Source organism: Tursiops truncatus, chromosome 6 (genome assembly GCF_011762595.2).
Source record: "Tursiops truncatus isolate mTurTru1 chromosome 6, mTurTru1.mat.Y, whole genome shotgun sequence".
In the NCBI taxonomy this organism is placed as follows: Eukaryota; Metazoa; Chordata; class Mammalia; order Artiodactyla; family Delphinidae; genus Tursiops; species Tursiops truncatus.
The window spans coordinates 98391023-98408301 of record NC_047039.1 but is presented as its reverse complement, the minus strand read 5'-3'; the positions used below and the strand labels follow the sequence as shown (position 1 = coordinate 98408301).

General features: G+C 44.0%; 1 protein-coding gene across 1 annotated transcript in view; it reads left to right on the top strand.

Moving 5' to 3' along the window:
- The window catches only part of ASTN2 (astrotactin 2), a 986509-nt gene that overhangs the window by 436455 nt on the left and 532775 nt on the right, over positions 1 to 17279 (top strand). The window contains exons 8-10 of the mRNA XM_033858475.2: positions 9706 to 9790; positions 10307 to 10381; positions 11129 to 11266. Of these exons, the coding sequence (XP_033714366.2) occupies positions 9706 to 9790; positions 10307 to 10381; positions 11129 to 11266 (298 nt within the window). The remainder of the gene's footprint in view (positions 1 to 9705; positions 9791 to 10306; positions 10382 to 11128; positions 11267 to 17279) is intronic.

Genomic DNA, 17279 nt, shown 5'->3' with positions numbered 1-17279 from the left:
GGTTGTTTCCCCACACCTGTGGAATTAGGGTGGAATTTCTCAGTGCCTGATTCAGCTGATCCAGAGAAACAAAAGGGCCTGTGATTTCCCATTTGTGCGCTGACCTACCTTTGCACCCATCATTTCCTCTGTCTGGAAAACTCCTCCTTCCCCTTGAGAGAGAGGTATTGCAGCCTGGGCACGGCAGCACTGTCTCTGGAACCAGGCCCACTGGATTCCTATCCTCTTAGCTTTGTGACTCTAGGTAAGCAGGTTACTTAACCCCTCTGGGCCTCAAGTCTCCTCATTTGTAAGATGGAGTTGAAAATAGAACCTGCCTCATAGGCTTGTAGGGTCACATGAATTACTATAAATAGAGAAATTCCAACACTGCCTGGCAGTTAGGGATCCCAGAGTTCCCTCTTATTATCACCCTCCATCTTCACTGGTGTGAAGGCCACTCGGTCCATAAGTAGTAGACCGAGGATTCAGCCTCAGATTGCTTTGATTCCGGGTTAATGCCATTCACCTTCATAGGTCTATGACCCTTGACTTCGCCCTCAACCCATTCCAGGCTGATCTGAGAAGCTTGGATGAGACAGGCTCTGGGGTGGAGGTTGGGGAGCGGTGGTGGGAGATGGCAGCCCCTTGCCCAGCAGACACAGCTCTGTGCACCCCTGTTAGGAATCACACGTTGCTTAACTGGAGCCAGATCCTTCCTGGTTATTGGAGATGTCTGCGTCTGTATCTGTTCCAGGCTGCTAGTGAGATTTCTTCACCCCTCTCCATCTTCAATCAGCCGTAATTTTAAGGGAGTCTCTTACCCCCATGCATTCCCCCCAGATACTCATCTGTAGATAATTGTGTGTGGGGCTGCACTCGGGGATGGAGGAGGCTAGGAAGAGAGGGAATGGAGCTGCCTGAGAGGGGTCACCATGGCTGAGACCTTGAAGTCGGGGTCTGGTGTGGCCTGGCCGGTGGCCTTTCAGAGACCAGGCCATCCCACGTGGGCTGCCCACATGAGCTAAGTCAATAGCCAATTAGTCCCCATGTATCCTTGATTAAGGACTGTGATCTCCATCAGACCCAGTCACCAGCCTGTGCCGCCACAACCTTTTGGCCTCTTTTTTTCTTCTTCTTGTTCTCAAAGGCCTGATTATGAAAGGCAATGAGGGCCTGGCAACTGAAATGCAGTTATCCAAGTTTGTCTCAAATGCTTTGGGAAGAACAAGGCCAAAACATCTCACGCCAGCAGTGTAAGGAAGAAGGGGACATCAGAGACACACACACAAGGTTCCTAAAGGTGTCATCAAGACCCACCCCCTCACTATACAGGTAGAGAAACCAAGTCTCAGGGAGGGAGGGGACCTGCCCAGGTCACACAGCATGTTTGGCTGGGTTGACTTCCAAAGAAGTCCTCTTCACTTCATAAAGGTCTGAATTATATCCTCTTGTTATTTCACTCCAGTCATGTTTCTCTGCCTCCCAAGCCTCTATTTTCAAAACCCCCAACCCTTCCGCACATACCCTGCCTCCCCCTCCAATCCCTAGGGAAATGCTGGCTTCAAGACACAACAAGACCAGAGTATGTTAGAGGTAGAATCAGGGAATCTGAAAAAGGTTTGGAAGGCCGTTTGGGGATCTCTGAGTACTAGCTACTCATTTTACAGATGGGAAGACTGAGACCTAGAAAAGTAGAGTGATTTGCCCAAGTTTGCAGGCGGGTCAGCACTGTACAATGTATTCCCTGATGACACTACTGACATTCAAAACTGCCCAAATGATCTCATTCCTTCTCTAAATAATTATGTTGCCACTTAACTTTCCCTTCATTTCATATTCCCTCTCAACCCCTGGTCTCTCTTCTGTTGAATACATCCCTCTCCAATTTTCAGGCTCTGCTTTTCTCAAGAATTAGGATCAGGGCAGACCTACTGCAAGAAGCAGGTCCTGGTCTGCAACTGAGTCTCACACAGCCCTGTTCTTATCAGGAAACTCAAGGGCAGTTAGAGCAGGAAAGGTACAGGGAGGGAGAGTAATTGATAAGGGGGAAGATTGCCTGGGCCAGTCATGAAGGACTTCGAAGGTTAGACTAAGGCATATGAAGTGTATTGTGAAAGCAACTGAAAGTCCCTGGAGAGTTTTTAGGGGGAGCCATGGGTGCAACTGTTCTTTGAAAAGGTAACTGGCCACCACTCAGATTGACGGGCAGACACTGAAAGCAGGTTTCCAGTGATAAGACTTTTTCAGTAGTGCACATGGACAATGTTCAGGGCCTGCCCCAAGGAGAGATGGGAAGGAATGGATCCAAGTGACAAAAAAGAGAATTAGTGGGATTCAGGTGCCATTTGGATACTAAGGGTTAAAAAAAAATAGATTCCAGTCAGAGATTTTTCCAGTTTGGGAAGAGGGAAATAACAGGTTTAAGGTGCATTGGGCAGCTTTCGTTACACTGATGCTGTGTAACAAGAACCAGGGTATTTACTGTCCACAGCTCTAAGCAGTTTTCCCCTTTGTTGCACATCCGGGTGGACTGATCCACCTGGGACTCAGCTGCCCTTGGCACCAAGTTCAGGTCGTGTCCACTCTGTTCTATGTAACCCTCATCCTCCTTGGACCAGCCACTGCTTGGAATGTGGTTTTCTCATGGCAAGAGGAAGGGATGCAGGAGAGCAAACCCGGCCACAGCACACTTCAAGCTTCAGTTCGCATCATGTCTGCTACCAACCCACTGGCCAAAGCAAGTCCTAAGCCAAACCTGAAGACAGGGTAGGGAAGAAATCTCACTCTTCTCACAATCAGGCGTGGCAAGGATGTGAATGCATAATACTGCTCTAGAGAAATGAGGACTTGACACCAATGACTCAGTCTACCACAGGACAGATTTTCCTTCAGCACCCCCTGATCTCCTATGCCTATCCAGACTCTCTGAAAGCATGTCCTCGTAGAGAGCCATCACATGGCTTGGGAAGGAGTCAGAAAGGTCCTGGACTTGGATGTTTGCTCCTCTGTTCACAATTCTCAGCAGCATACTCACTCTCTCCAAGCCTCAGTTTCATATCATTTAAAGGAGCCGGTGACATCTTCCTCCCAGTGTTGTCATGGATGTCAAAAATCACCTGGGTAAGGTTGGTACATAGTAGATGCTCAATTAACAGAAGGTATGACGCTTCCCTTGAGGCTTACCCCTGCTACCTAGAAATCAGCCCAACAACACTTCATTATGTGGGTACTATTAATTCAGTGCAATCCATATATAAATTATTTACTTTTAGACAGGGCTTATTTGCAAGAGCAATTCTTAACCTTTAGTTATAGTGGAATTTTAGAAATCAGCAGGATGCCAATTTCAGTGTGGGTGGGTGGAGCTGCCTCTTCTTCCCTAACCCCTGTGTCTCGCTCATGAGAATTGTCAAATTAAAGGCAACTCCCCTTGCTCTTGCCCTTGTGGTTCTGTTTACTGCTGTGATGTTTGTGAGTGTATGAAAGCAGGAGCTTTGAAGACCTGACTCTACAGCCTTGGGCAAGTGACTAGTTGAGTCTGAGCTTCAGTTTCCTTATTTTACAGTGAGGACAGAGTGCCTTCCTCCTGGTACTAGTCATGGGTATGACCTGCGAGATGAGATGCAATAACATATGTCAAGCGTCTTCCACCACTCCTAGCACAAAGCACACCCCCCTTCATGTTATGCCCAACCCACGCCTCTCCCACCGCATGCCTGGCCCTGAGCTGGGCTCCAGTGACGCAGAAGTGCAGAGGTGCAAGGGGGCCCAGTCGGAGTCAGAACAGGAAAGGATGCCATGCACACTCACTGTTCTGAGGCCCAGGGTGATGCCTTTTCAAGCTGCAGCGACAAGAAGAGTGAATAGGAAAGTGAGCAGCAGCCAGTGTCCCTGGCCTGTGATGTAAGTAACGACTGAGTCGGAAGCAAGTGAAAATGGAATCATAAGGGGATAACAGGGTGGGAGGAGGGGAGTCAGACAGCCGGGTGGGATTGGAAAGAAGTTTTTGCCCTTATCTGATACTCTCACAGGCAGGCGACAAGCTCTTCTGAGCTGTGGAAGACAGAGGAGGCAAGACCCTCTGGCGACGCCCTTCTTCATACTTGTGTGTCCTTCGCTAGAAGAGGCCATAGACCAAGGCAACAGGTGTTTCTGAGAACAGGGGACCAGCCTGGGAGATTATTTCATTCAAGCTGCCCCAAATGCACAGATAAAGAAACCGAAGTTCGTTTTGCTTTGCTTTGCACAGGGCAAACCTCGAAATTGAGACCATCGTTCATCTAGAAAGCACCTTTTCTTTCCAGTAAAACAAGATGCTAAAGTGGCCTCTCCTGTCCAGGAAAAAAAAAACCAAAAAACTGACACAGCTAATGACGTTTTCAGCAAGGAGAGATACGCCATAGACTGTGTTGAGGACTTTTCAAATGCATCACTGATCTTGCAGCAAATAGGTGATATTAGCCTCATTACTGATTAAGAAACAAACTCGGAGAGGTGAAGCAACTTGATGAAGTTCATGCAAGTTCTAAGTGGCAGATCCAGGACAGAACAAGAGGATTCTAGGGCGCACACTCTAAACTATTTCGCCAGTCCACTGGCCTCATACGATTGACACGAAGGCACCGTCTGCTTTGAATTGGTTTAGGGGAGCCCCACACAAGAGAAACTTAGATTGTTCATTATTGAGGGGTTCCGTTGTTCTCACCCAAGAGTTTATGGAGTGCGAACACATGTAACATAAAATGAGAACTCGATAAATGGGGCTTGAGAGACGTAAAGAGTGAATATTTTAAAACCAATACAACTCATGCATAGCTGATAATATAGGGTTCTAGTGACTAACACAACGAAACTCCACTTAGGTGAATTCCCTTATGGGAGCCACTTTAACGAAGAGATTAAACTCTTTGTTAAGGTCTGCATTATCAATCACTTATAAATGTATGTTTTTAAGGTGTTACGGGTAGTTCAAAATCATTATATTTAAAAAATAATTTCTGGTTTTAAATGTAATACATTATAGGAAACTCAGAAATGTCAGAGGCGTACAAAGAAAAAAAAATGCAAGAAAATGTTGCTGGGTGTATTCAAGTACTGAGACCACTAGTGTAGTGGAAAGGACGCTGAGGTAATGACCAATAGTCCTGGGTGCTAATCCGGACTGGCCAAGAGGCTATTACAGTTATTTGGCTCAATGTCTTCACTTTCTGAGCCAGAGTTTCCCCATCTGAAAAATGAAGCTGGGAAGATTTGAATTAGATGATCTTTATGAGCCTTTCCTACTCTGATGTGAAATAGAAATTCTGTTTTAGCCATTTCATCAGCATTCATGTTAACACTTTCCATTTCCTTGGCAAATACCTGCCATGGATGTAAGAAAGTCTCTTCCAGTCTTCAGCAGAATCATCATCATTCTAAAGGAGCTCAGCCTGAATTCATGATGATTACCGTATATTTATGTATTCACTAATTCACGTATTCACTCACCCATTCATTCATTCAACAAATGAGTCACCTACCCTTCATCAGGCATGCTACTAACTACTAGGAGATGGAGATGATTAAGAAAAGGTTTCTGCGATCAAGAGACTCCCAGTTTAGTGGGGAAAATAGGCAAAACGTCCCTATCCTGTCGGCATAGGCATTACTATTGTGAAGGATACTCCCTCATTTATTTATGTACCGGGTAGGGCAGCAGGTGCTGGATGCAGTGGTGTGCAAGATGGGCCCATCCGTTTTTCCAGGGAGCATCTGCTGTGGTGAGAGAGTCAGGGAGTGCGGGCAGGCATTCACAGTCAGCACAGGGAAAGCGTGTAAACGTATGTCCCTGGAGAGCTGATCTTCAGCAGCCTGGCTGCCCTGGGTATATATACCAAGGCAGGATTGAGGATGGGACTCCCCCGGGGAAGGGGTTAATCCTCAGCTCCCGCTGTCAGAGGCTTGCATCTTGCAAGAAGTAAATGCTTGGTTGTGAATAGTAGAGAGGTCGCTGAGCCAGCAAAATGGAAAATGGGGGACAGTAAAGCCAACAGGGGGACAGGAAAATGGCGTTGAGGGAAAATCCTGCTGGAGGGACCCAGCCCAACTGCTAAGAGTGATCAGAGTTAAGGTTTTGTTTTTTGGGGTTTTTTTTTGCTGTACGCAGGCCTCTCACTGTTGTGGCCTCTCCTGTTGCAGAGCACAGGCTCTGGACGCGCAGGCTCGGCGGCCATGGCTCACGGACCCAGCTGCTCCGCAGCATGTGGGATCTTCCCGGACTGGGGCACGAACCCGTGTCCCCTGCATTGGCAGGTGGACTCTCAACCACTGCGCCACCAGGGAAGCCCCGAGTTAAGGTTAAAACAAAGGGTATTCAGAAAACTAGATATGAGCGATTCGGAAAGGCAATGGAAACGACTGGCTCTCACTGGGGCCCGGAACTCATGAACATCTATTCCAAGCTTCCATTTCGCAGATGGGGAAACTAAGTCCCAGCGAGGAGGAGGTTACCTATCCAGTGTCCATAGAGTTAATGTGTCAGCATATGTCAGAACCCAGTTGCCATCTTGGAATGAAAGGGAGAGAGGAGGGAATGAATTTGTTGAGCATCTACTCACTTTCTACATGAGCCATGAGCTTTACCCTTCAGTACTTCAATTTATTCTTATATCATCTCTGAGAGATTGGCAGAACTGTCATTCTCATTCTGTAGATGAGACAACTGAGACCTCTTCAAAAAATGAAGTAACCTCCTCCCCAAGACCACACATCTTAGGGAGAGAGGAAGTAAGGATTGGAACCCAGTTCTGTGTGTCTCCAGCACTCATGTGCTTTTCCCTCTGCCTCACTTCCTGTGCTCCACGCAGCCTCCAGGGTGGTTGCTTCTCATTTGCAAAATACATATTTGTTGTACAGTGAGCGGCAGTAATCAATGATCCATTCCAAGGCGGGGGAAACTTGCCTAGTAAGCACACACGAGAAGAGAAAAATACAGCAGCGCCCTTTTTCTGTGTAGATTTCTCATTCTCACTAATATTCGCAAAAGGAGGGAAAGGGGAAAAAATGACCTGTGCCCTGTCCTGAGTCACTGAGAGGAGAGACAGGAACCTCAGCCCTTTCCATGGAGGACAAAGAGCCTCCTTTCCCACCATGCTCCTGGCTCGCCCCAGCCGGACTTCCCGTCCCTTTGCCAGAGGTAACCACTTTACCTCTCCCATTATGAATCATGAAGGCTGTGGCTTGTGGCAGATCATAAATCAGTCCTGGGAGTCTCGAGGACAAATCCCAGGACTTTTAATCTTAGATGTGTTTAAAGTGGTGAATATTTCATGAAGGGGCTGCTGCATTTTAACACATCATTAGTGACTGCTGCCCCTCCCACTTTGGTCGATGATTCTCATCCAAATCTCAAGGACCTCAACTCTTTCCATCCATTTTCCTTACCTCTGGCAACAATCAATCAGTCCATTAGGTTGCAGGTACTTACAGCCCAGGCGTCCGGTGGAAGACCCTGGGATGTTATTGGAGAGGAGAATTATAGACAGCATCCCTGCCTGCAAGCAGCCCCCTCTTATATACCAGGTATCCGGAGAAGGGGAAAGGTAGCAGCATCCCTGCCTGCAAGCAGCCCCCTCTTATATACCAGGTATCCAGAGAAGGGGAAAGGTAGATCTCTCTCTTTCCCTTCTCTTTCTCCTTTTAACAGTCTTATCTGAATATTGTGAATATTCTCTCTGACCCATTTTTTTCTCCATAGTCTGTCTTACTACTCTTTTAGTTCAACCAACATTTATTAAGCCCAGGCTGTTTGCCAGATACTTGCTGATGCTGGACATACAAAGATTAAGCAGCGTTGGAATGCATAAAACAAATTAAAGTGTTGACACTCGGAATACTTTGTATAAGGTCAAATGTATAACATGTATAGTGAATCAGTGAAGACAGTAAGGCTATTCCATAAATACAAGCACTTAGAAATCAGGAGTTGTGGGCGATAGTTGTAGAACCTGTGTTACCCTAGCGTCTTATTCACTGCTGTGTTTTGTTTCTGTTGCACAAGGTTGAGAAAATCCTGATTCATAAGACTTGAAGTTGTACAAGGCATGAGCTTGTTAGCACCTAGACTCACAGTCTCAGGGTCCTCTTCAATGAAACAAAGATGACAGGAGAATTTTTTTTTTTAATGAGGTCTGCGTAAAATCTGTTTACCTGGCAACCAGACTTAAAGTGACAGTGCTCTTCATGTCCTCAATTCTAGCATGTAATATCTGAGTGTTTAGCCATCATTTTTTTTATTATTAAAGAGATTTGAAAATAAAACTTTTTAAGGAACATTAAAATCTAAAAGGTGCAAAGTCCCTAAATCTCCCCCATTGAGCTAGACGTTTCCATGAAACATAATTTGAAAACGCTTGGGTCAAGCCAACCAGAATCACCGTAGGACTGAAGAATTGCAGGTTCATCTGGGTATGTGCATGAGTGTGATTACCAGAAGATGGCAACGTGGCAGCAATAGTCTGGAAATTGATCAAAGCCATAGATAGTTAATTATTCATTCAACTCACAGTGTTGAGCACCTACACTGTTCTATGCAGTGAGTTCAGCCAGGGCACTTCCTACCAGTGTTTCCCAAAGTGTGTTCCACAGGACACTAATCTATGATTTGTTTCACCAGCAAGGCTTCCAAGGTGAAATAAGTTTAGGGAAAACTGTATACATTATCACCCTCATGAAGAATCATACTCTACTGGCACTAAGGAATGGTACAGTATTTCACAAGCTTTTTTTTAATGGAATCTATTTTTGGTTTTTTAATGGAATCTATTTTTGGTAAAGCATCTGGGAACATTCTACAAATACGTCTTAGGAAAATCTAACAACTAATTGAATCAAAAAATACCCCCCAATCTTAAGGAGTGTACAGTGAAGCAAGACTAATAGTAGCAAGGAGGTAGGACCCTTCCAGAGTTTTGAACACTGAAGATACACCAGGAAACAAGACGTGTGCCCCCAGAATGAGCTTGGCTAATGGGAAAATATACTTAAGGCAGTGGGGGATGCTAGTGAGGGTGTGTGCAACCAAGTGTAAGGCATGGCCAGAAAACAATGACACATGGATACATGGATGGACGGATGGATGGATGGAAGGGAAGGGACAAGAAGGGAAGTGAGGGGAGGAGGGAAGAGGAGAGGAAACCCATTAAGACAAACAAGCAACAACAAAACAAAATAAAATCTGGAGATGGTAGATGAAAATAATTTTTCCAAAAGGGGAAATCAGAGGTATTTGGAGGAGGTGGCATTTGTTTTGGGGCTTACAAATGAACATGAATAGTTGATTCAGGTGGAGAGAATTCAATTTCCTGATTACACTTGTCGTGCAAGTGTACTTTATCATAATTTAAATATTTGAAAATAGGACTTCCACGTATAGCCACCAGGTTACTTTCTGTTTGCCTCGTTAGGCCACGAGCTCCTTCAGCATCTGGGTTGTACCTTTGACCTCTGCATCCCCAGGGCTGAGCAGAGAGCCCGGCAGGGAGTGTGGTCAGGGCTCGCTGAGTGAATAAGTGAGTGAATGAACAAATGAATAAACTCTTTATTAACCACAGTGGCAGGTAGACCAGAACACCCTCTTTCCGTGACCTTTTCTACAACTAGCCACCTTGTTTTATTTTCTCAGAAAACAAGGAAACCAGAAAGAAGGGCAGGCAGTATTTCACAAGATCCTTTTCTCTTTTACAGGAGAGTGCAGCTGTCATGAAGGCTACACCCCTGACCCGGTTCACAGACACCTGTGTGTGCGCAGTGACTGGGGACAGAGTGAAGGGTGAGTGGCCAAGGACATCAGGGCAGAGACAGTGGAGGGCCCACCTTCCCTATGGCATTACCAGATGCCCCAAACTGCTCCACAAAGAGGACTCTTCCTCTGCAACAGTTGTGTCCCTGCAAAGCCTGATGGAAAGTGAATCCTATTTCCCACTGAATCACATTTTAGTATTACAGGTACATGATTGATGAATCTTCTAGAGAACAAAGGCTGAAGTTTAGCTCACCCTCCCAAACCATAGGTAATCAAAGACCACTCTCTTGAGTGGACTAATGGAGAAGAATTGGGTTTTTTTATACATAATCTCCAAAATGGACAAAGTGGACTTTGAAGTGCTGAGTCCTTCGGTGAAATGGAGCCTTCTATAATATAAATAGCCTTATCCAATAATTACCTCTGCAAAATTTGATTGTTTGTAAAGCTACTCCAAGCATTGTCCACATATGTATCCCACCTGCTTCTGACTAATAGCATCTTCTATCCCTTTTTCTTTCCCTGTCTCAATTCTTCCCACAGACCCTGGCCTTACACGACACTCGAGAGGGGCTATGATCTGGTGACAGGGGAGCAAGCCCCTGAAAAGATTCTCAGGTGAGTTGACAGTCTGTTGGGGCATGACGCTGGGGTATGGAGAAGGGTCTGATGGGAGGTGTAGTTACGCACGTCCTTAGTTTATCGAGCCTGTGCACTTCCGGGAGGCAATGGCCCCAGTTGCTATGGGAATCTAATTCCCATTTGTCTGGTATAGACATAAATTGAGATACTTGAACTGGAGGAGACATTACTGATTATCTAGTCCAGTGGTTTAAAAATATTCTATAGCCATAGAACCTCTTCCTGCCACTACCATGAAATCATGTGTGAAACTTCAGTACCTAAGCTGATGAAGACATACAGCAATTTAAGTGGCAGAACTGGGAATCAGATTTTGGGTGAAATTGATTCAGGGTCCATGCCCTTAACCTTTGTGCAGATTGCCCCTGCTGACTTAGCAGTCACTTATGGTCCTCCTGCTGGCTATCAGGACTGCTTGGGAAAGCAGAGCTGAAATAGTTCCTGTCCTCACAAAGCCCACTGGTAAATGGGAATCAGGATTTAAACTCAGGAAAATAAAACTAGCAATAGAGAACAATGCATGGGCTAAATGATTAACGGAGTGAAGAAGTGACCATCCAAGTCTGGGCAAAGTTGGCCAACATTATGCCTTGGAGAATGCAGGGGACTCAGTTGGGTGGGGGAGTGAGAGAAGGTTCTAGAAGGGAAGGGTGGAGGGGCCCCTTTTTTCTGTTTTGTCTCTGCTGCCCAGGGAGTCCCCCAATGGAAACTCTTACATTGCAGGTCTACTTTCAGCTTGGGCCAAGGACTCTGGCTTCCTGTCAGCAAAAGCTTCGTGGTCCCACCCGTGGAGCTGTCCATCAACCCCCTGGCCAGCTGCAAGACCGATGTGCTCGTCACAGAAGACCCTGCAGATGTCAGGTAGGGATGTCATCTCCAGCACCTGTACCACGGGCTTCTTAGAGCCCTGGAAGCCCCTCTGTTTCAGGATCTCAGGAACTCCTGTGGAAAAGTACTCTTCATGTTGTTGAAGTAGGCAGTTGCCTAGTCGATATATAAAACACTGTCCAATATGCCATGCTCCACACTCCTGAAAGTGACTTCCATGGTGGTACTCAGTGCCTTTATATTTCAACATAATTACTTCCCTTTGGGGTTTATATAAAACACGGGAGAGGCGACCACATTCTCTGGCTTATCCTGGGATCTTTAATGATCTTCTCTTATAAAAGACGATTACTTAATAGTATACTGGAGAGTCATGAAGGTAAAAGATTGGAGAATGAGGTGCTTTCTCTCATGACTCAGATACCGGGAACAGATTTTGGGCTAATCCATAGGTCTGAAATGTCCAGGTCAAATGAATTTGTTTTTTGCTCATGAAAGGATGGAGATTACATCTTTCCTTACACGTTTTGCACCCTGTACTTAACTTCCTTGTAGACTGACTCTACTGTGTTCTAATTAATTGCTTACATATCATTTCTGTCTTATTATGTGGCGAATCTTTTAAGGTCAAAGCAAATAACTTATTTAGCTTTTTAATCCCCAGTTCCCAGTACATATCGGACAGCTACTAAAATGTTTATTGATTTAATTTTACCAGTGGTCTTAGATCTGATCCTAGCACTATTCTGGAACTTTCTAATGGAGGTTCCTTTTTTCCCCCCTCCCAATTTGATTGAGGGAAGAATTCTAGAATTTAAATGTTACATAAAACGGACTCTGATTTTACTTTTGGAACTGGCTTGTACACAGCTTATGAGCTCCTGAACTGGAACATGGAAGCATGGCCCCCATACTTCCAGTGACTGTTATTCTCCTGTCTAGCTGTCTTCGGGTCATTTTGAATTTAAGATGCTATCATATATCCATGACATCTTGATAGGAAGCTCCTAGAACCCACGTCTCTTGCTTTACAATTTATTTATTCTCACCTTCTCAACATTTCATGGAGGGATGAACACAGCATGATTTTTATTGGTATTTCTCCGAAGAGGTAATTTTAAAAAGGATAGAAAATTAAAGGGATAGCACTTAGAAAATGAAGTGGTAATTACTAAGAACTAAGATGGTTTCATGCACACACAAATTGATTCATGGCAAATGACCATTATTTCCATTTTTGATAGAATTGAGGTCAGTGAGACTTTAGTAAAGCATGTGCTAAGGTTTCTCTGCATTACATATTTTAAAGATGGAGAAAAGACCATCTGGTTGAAGGATTATTCTCAAAGAGACCCTACGACCATGTCTCAAATCGACTGAACCAAGGTCTCTACTAGCTTTCCTCAGAGTTCTGTACTGTTGACATTGAATGTGTGATTTCGGTGAAGTTATAAATGTCAGACTGGCTGATAGTAACACTCCCTCTGGAGTCAGATAGGTCTGTGTTACAGTCCCATCTCTACCATGGATGAACTATATGATTCTGGCCAAATGCAGCTTACTAACTTTCCATTTCTTTGCAAAATGAGGATAATAACAGTGCCTACCTCACAGAATATGATGATAATATTACTACTACTACTAATAATAACTCATCTCCATTGATCATTCCCAAACCCTTTACTAACATTATCTCATTACATTCTTATATCAACCCCAAATGTGATGCTAATATTATTTTTATTTTACAAATTAAAAAAAAATCCGAGGCATAAAGGTGATACCTTCACTAGTAAGTAGTGAAGCCAAGCTTCACCCCATGATCTCTCCACCTACTGAACCCATGTTCTTAACTATTTCATTGAAACACCTCCCAAGAATCGTTGTAATAATTAACTGTGTAAATGCTGGTACGTAATATACTCCCAAAGGTACAGGATTACCAATTTTAGATAAATTCAATTCCCACTACAGTGGAGTTCAAGTAGAAACTGGTGATGGTGGGGCAGGCGGAGTCAGGAAGTTTGAGTTCTATGTCATACTGCTGAGAATGACCATGGTCTGTAGGATAATTCAGTTGGCTTTTCTGCTCCAATTTGAATTATTACATTGAACAGCAAACCAGACATGGAAAATAACAGAATATCAACCTACAGGGACTCTAAAACATCTTTGGAAATATTAAAACAAAATTGAGAAAAGTATAGTGCTAGAATTTATTTCAGTGACAATATTGTTTTTAGTTGGAAGAAATACTGTAATAAATTGAAAGTGGTGAGACCTTTGAAGGGCATGATCCGTAACGATTAGATGCTCTAAGCTGCTAGAAATGCTGTGCCTGGGTACATGGAGGGTGTGCCTTCACCGAGTCGGGACCAGAGCAGAGTGGCTCAGGATAGACCCTTTGAAGAATATTTGAAATGTATTTCAAATATTTGAAGAATGTTGGTTTGATTAGGTCACTAAATTATTATCCTGCTTGGGGTGCCCACACGTCTTTGTCTGGGCTTGGAGCAATTGCAGACAGCCTTTTAAGTCTTACCTTCATCTTACCTCTCACATACGCATTGGTTTCACTGTAAGGGTAGATAAAAGATTGCAATCATTGCCATTCAAAAGAATCTGTGCTATGTAGGTTGAGTTTTCCAAGCTGCACTAATAAACCTTGTTTGACATGACACCACTCAGGCAGGCATATCCTGGGCATTCAAAGAATTAATAAGTTTCAGTCAGATGCTATGTTAGAAATTAATAAATAATAGATCTTAATTATAGATAGCCAATAATATGCCAGAGAATCACAACTGAGAGATTAAAGGAAAAAGCAACGTCAGGAAGGAAGAGATAAACATTCCAGTAGGATTGGGAAGGAAAATGAAAAAGTGCTTTCCTGGTTGTTGTTTTTTTTTTGGTTTTGTTTTTAAGTCTGTGACAGATTACTATGAAAGTATGGAATCTCAAACTAGGGGAGGCAGAGCAAGTTAGAGTCAAAAGTAAAGGCTCAACCCGCCCGGGTGTCTAAATCCAAAACAACTGATGATAGTAAATGTTGGTGAGAATACGGAACAACTGAACTACCATACCTTTATAGCAGGAACGTAAGTTAGTGTGACCACTGTGTAAATCTACTGGGCAGTATCTACTACAGCTGAACATCTACATATCCTACAAATAGGATACCATAAATAATATGTTCAAGAATACTAATGGTGGTATTCGTTTGTACCGCCAAAAAGCTGGGGGAAAAAAACACAGATGCCCATCAATAACAAGATAGTAGATAAATAAAACAAAACAGCAGAATGTTATTAATGCTCAGTATTAATGAACACAACCACCACACACATCACCAATGATGAATTTCACAAATATAAAATTGAATTATTGAAGCCAGACACAAATGAATATGTATGTTTAAATGAAGATCAAAAACAGTAAAAACGAATCTGGGATGTTAGAAAAAAGAAGAGGGATTACCTTTGGGTGATGGAGGGGACAGTGATTGAAGGGAAACATGCCAGCATGCTGGTGATATTTGGTTTCTTGATCTGGGTGGTGGTTATATGGGTGTGTTCATTCTATAAAAATTCATCAAGCTGTACAGATACGATTTGCACACTTTTCTCTATGCTTGCCATATGTTGATTAAACATAAAGTTTATTAGGTAAGGGTGTTCATTTTTTTTAAAAAAATCATAGGCTATAGAGCCCAACTGAACTGCGTCAATTCAAATCCCAACTCCACCACTTGCTTCCTGCGTGAGCTTTCCTGAAGCTCTGTTGGCCCTTGGGGATAATGTGGATAGAAGACTATCTATGCCCTACAGGGGAGTACTGAAAATTAAAAGATATAATACCTGTAAAGTACTGAGTTTGGCACATGGTGAACTCTCTAGAAGCATCAGTTATTATGTTTGTTGTTATTCTTCTCTCTTTCTTTTGCTGAAAGGACACATCCAATCTATGACATACCTTAAAATCGATAGGGTCTTAGTATTGAGAGTTTGCATTAATCCCTTTGTCATGGGGTTTGAGGAAGAGTTAAATGAATATATACCATCTAGTACGGTGTGGTAGTTCTAGCGGCTTTATGCATATGGAAGTATTTGCAGAATGAGCGAAGAGGCACATGTGCGGTACACATAGAGTGCCTTGGGGATGGAAAAGGAAGAACGAATTCCTGACCAAAGGAATTAGAAAAGTATTTGCAGGAGAGAGAACATTGGCAATTAACCTTGAATTGAGCATAGGATTTGTCTGTGTGGAATTTAAGGTGGGAGAGAAGGCTTTCAAGTATGAAGGGTTGAAGGGCCAAGGAAATGAACTCTCCCCTGGACAGCTCCCATTCTTCGGCCCGTTCCAGCAGGAAGCTGCTGGAAATGAGATTTTTAGCATTCGAGACACTAATGATGTCAGCTACAAAGGTGGAGGAGCGAACTCTAGTTAAATTGCGTGCAGATTCCTTTCAATTCTGAAAACCGTAGCTGGGCCCCTCCTGTGTGCCAGGCACTGTGCCAGGTACCATAGGAATACTGTGATGAATAAGACCCACCTTGGCTTTCAGGGATCTCATGGTGTAGCAAGGAGCATGGAACAAGAGACTGACTTGAGCGATGAAATAAAAGATACTCGTAGAGAGACAACATGGCAAACAACACTTATTGCTACACACTGGGCCTGCTTCACAATTTCACCGAGAGCTGATTCTTCTTATAAGACAGATGCAAGAATTGCTGTTATGGCTGGAATAATAATCATCTGCAAAGCCCAGCTTTTGCAGCCCCTGAGTGATTTTTCTGTGATCTCAAATCAATGAAAATGAAATGGTGAAAAACTGTTAATTCCTACACAATGTTGAAAGGATAATGGGGCATCAGGATACAAGCCAGCATCGCTCACTTGGTGACAGTTTTCACACTGAATTAGTTCTGGATAGAATTCAGAAGAGTTCCTTGTTCTTTTGGCCTCTTGATTCCAAGCACTAAGAATTTATTGAACACCTACCATGTGCCAGGCTAGGTATCAGAGACAGAGAAATGTTCAGACAAAGATCTTGGGGCATTGAGACAAAATTGCAAACAAAACAGTGTTGTACTTTGTGACCTTTGCAAAGGTTAGAGGAAACGTTCAAGGCAGAGAAGGGACCCAAGGGAGGAAGGAGGTGGTTAATCTCACCTGGGAGGTAAAGGAAAGGCCTCACAGAGGAGAGGACCTCTGAGCGAAATTGCAAGGTATTAGCAGGAAGTCACTAGGTCACTGGTTCTCAAAGTGTGGTCCCTGGACCAGTAGCCTCAGCATCACCGGGAAACTTGTTAGAAAGGCAGATTCTCAGACTCCATCTCTGGTAGACTGACATTGACCCCCAAGGGTATCAGTTTCCAGTCCCTAGAACCTGTAAATGTTACCTTATTTGGAAAAAGGGTCTTCGCAGATGGGATTAAGTTAAGAATCTTAAAGTAGGTTGATTATCCTGGATTATCTGGATGGGCCCTAAATACCATTACAAGTGCCCTTATAAGAGAGAAGCAGAGGGAAATTGAACACACACAGAGGAGTCGGCAACGTGAAGAGGGAACTAGAGATTGGACTGACACAACCGCAGCCTAGGAGTGCCGACAGCCACCAGAAGCTGGAAAAGGCGAAAAGCAGATTCTCCCTCTTGCACCTCATGGGGGCGCGCAGCCTTGCTAACACCTGGATTTTGGCCTCACAGTACTGATTTTGGACTTCCGGAGGTTTTAAGCCATCCCAGTTTGTGGTGATTTATTCCTGCAGCTGCAGGAAACGCATACATCACCCAAGACCTGAATCAGATATTTTGGAGGTGGGCCCTGTAATCTTGTTTAGCCTGTAATCTGGTTTAACAAATCCTCAGATTACTCTAGTGCCCACTAACGTATGCATACTAAAGCACTAGGCAGCAAAAGAAAGGAAGGCTCACGTGGCTGCCACAGAAAACAAAGGATGGAAGGGCTTGCAAACTCCAGGGTGGCAACGGCTTTGGGTCCAGCAGGATTTATATGCTCTACAGTGTTGTTGGGACTCA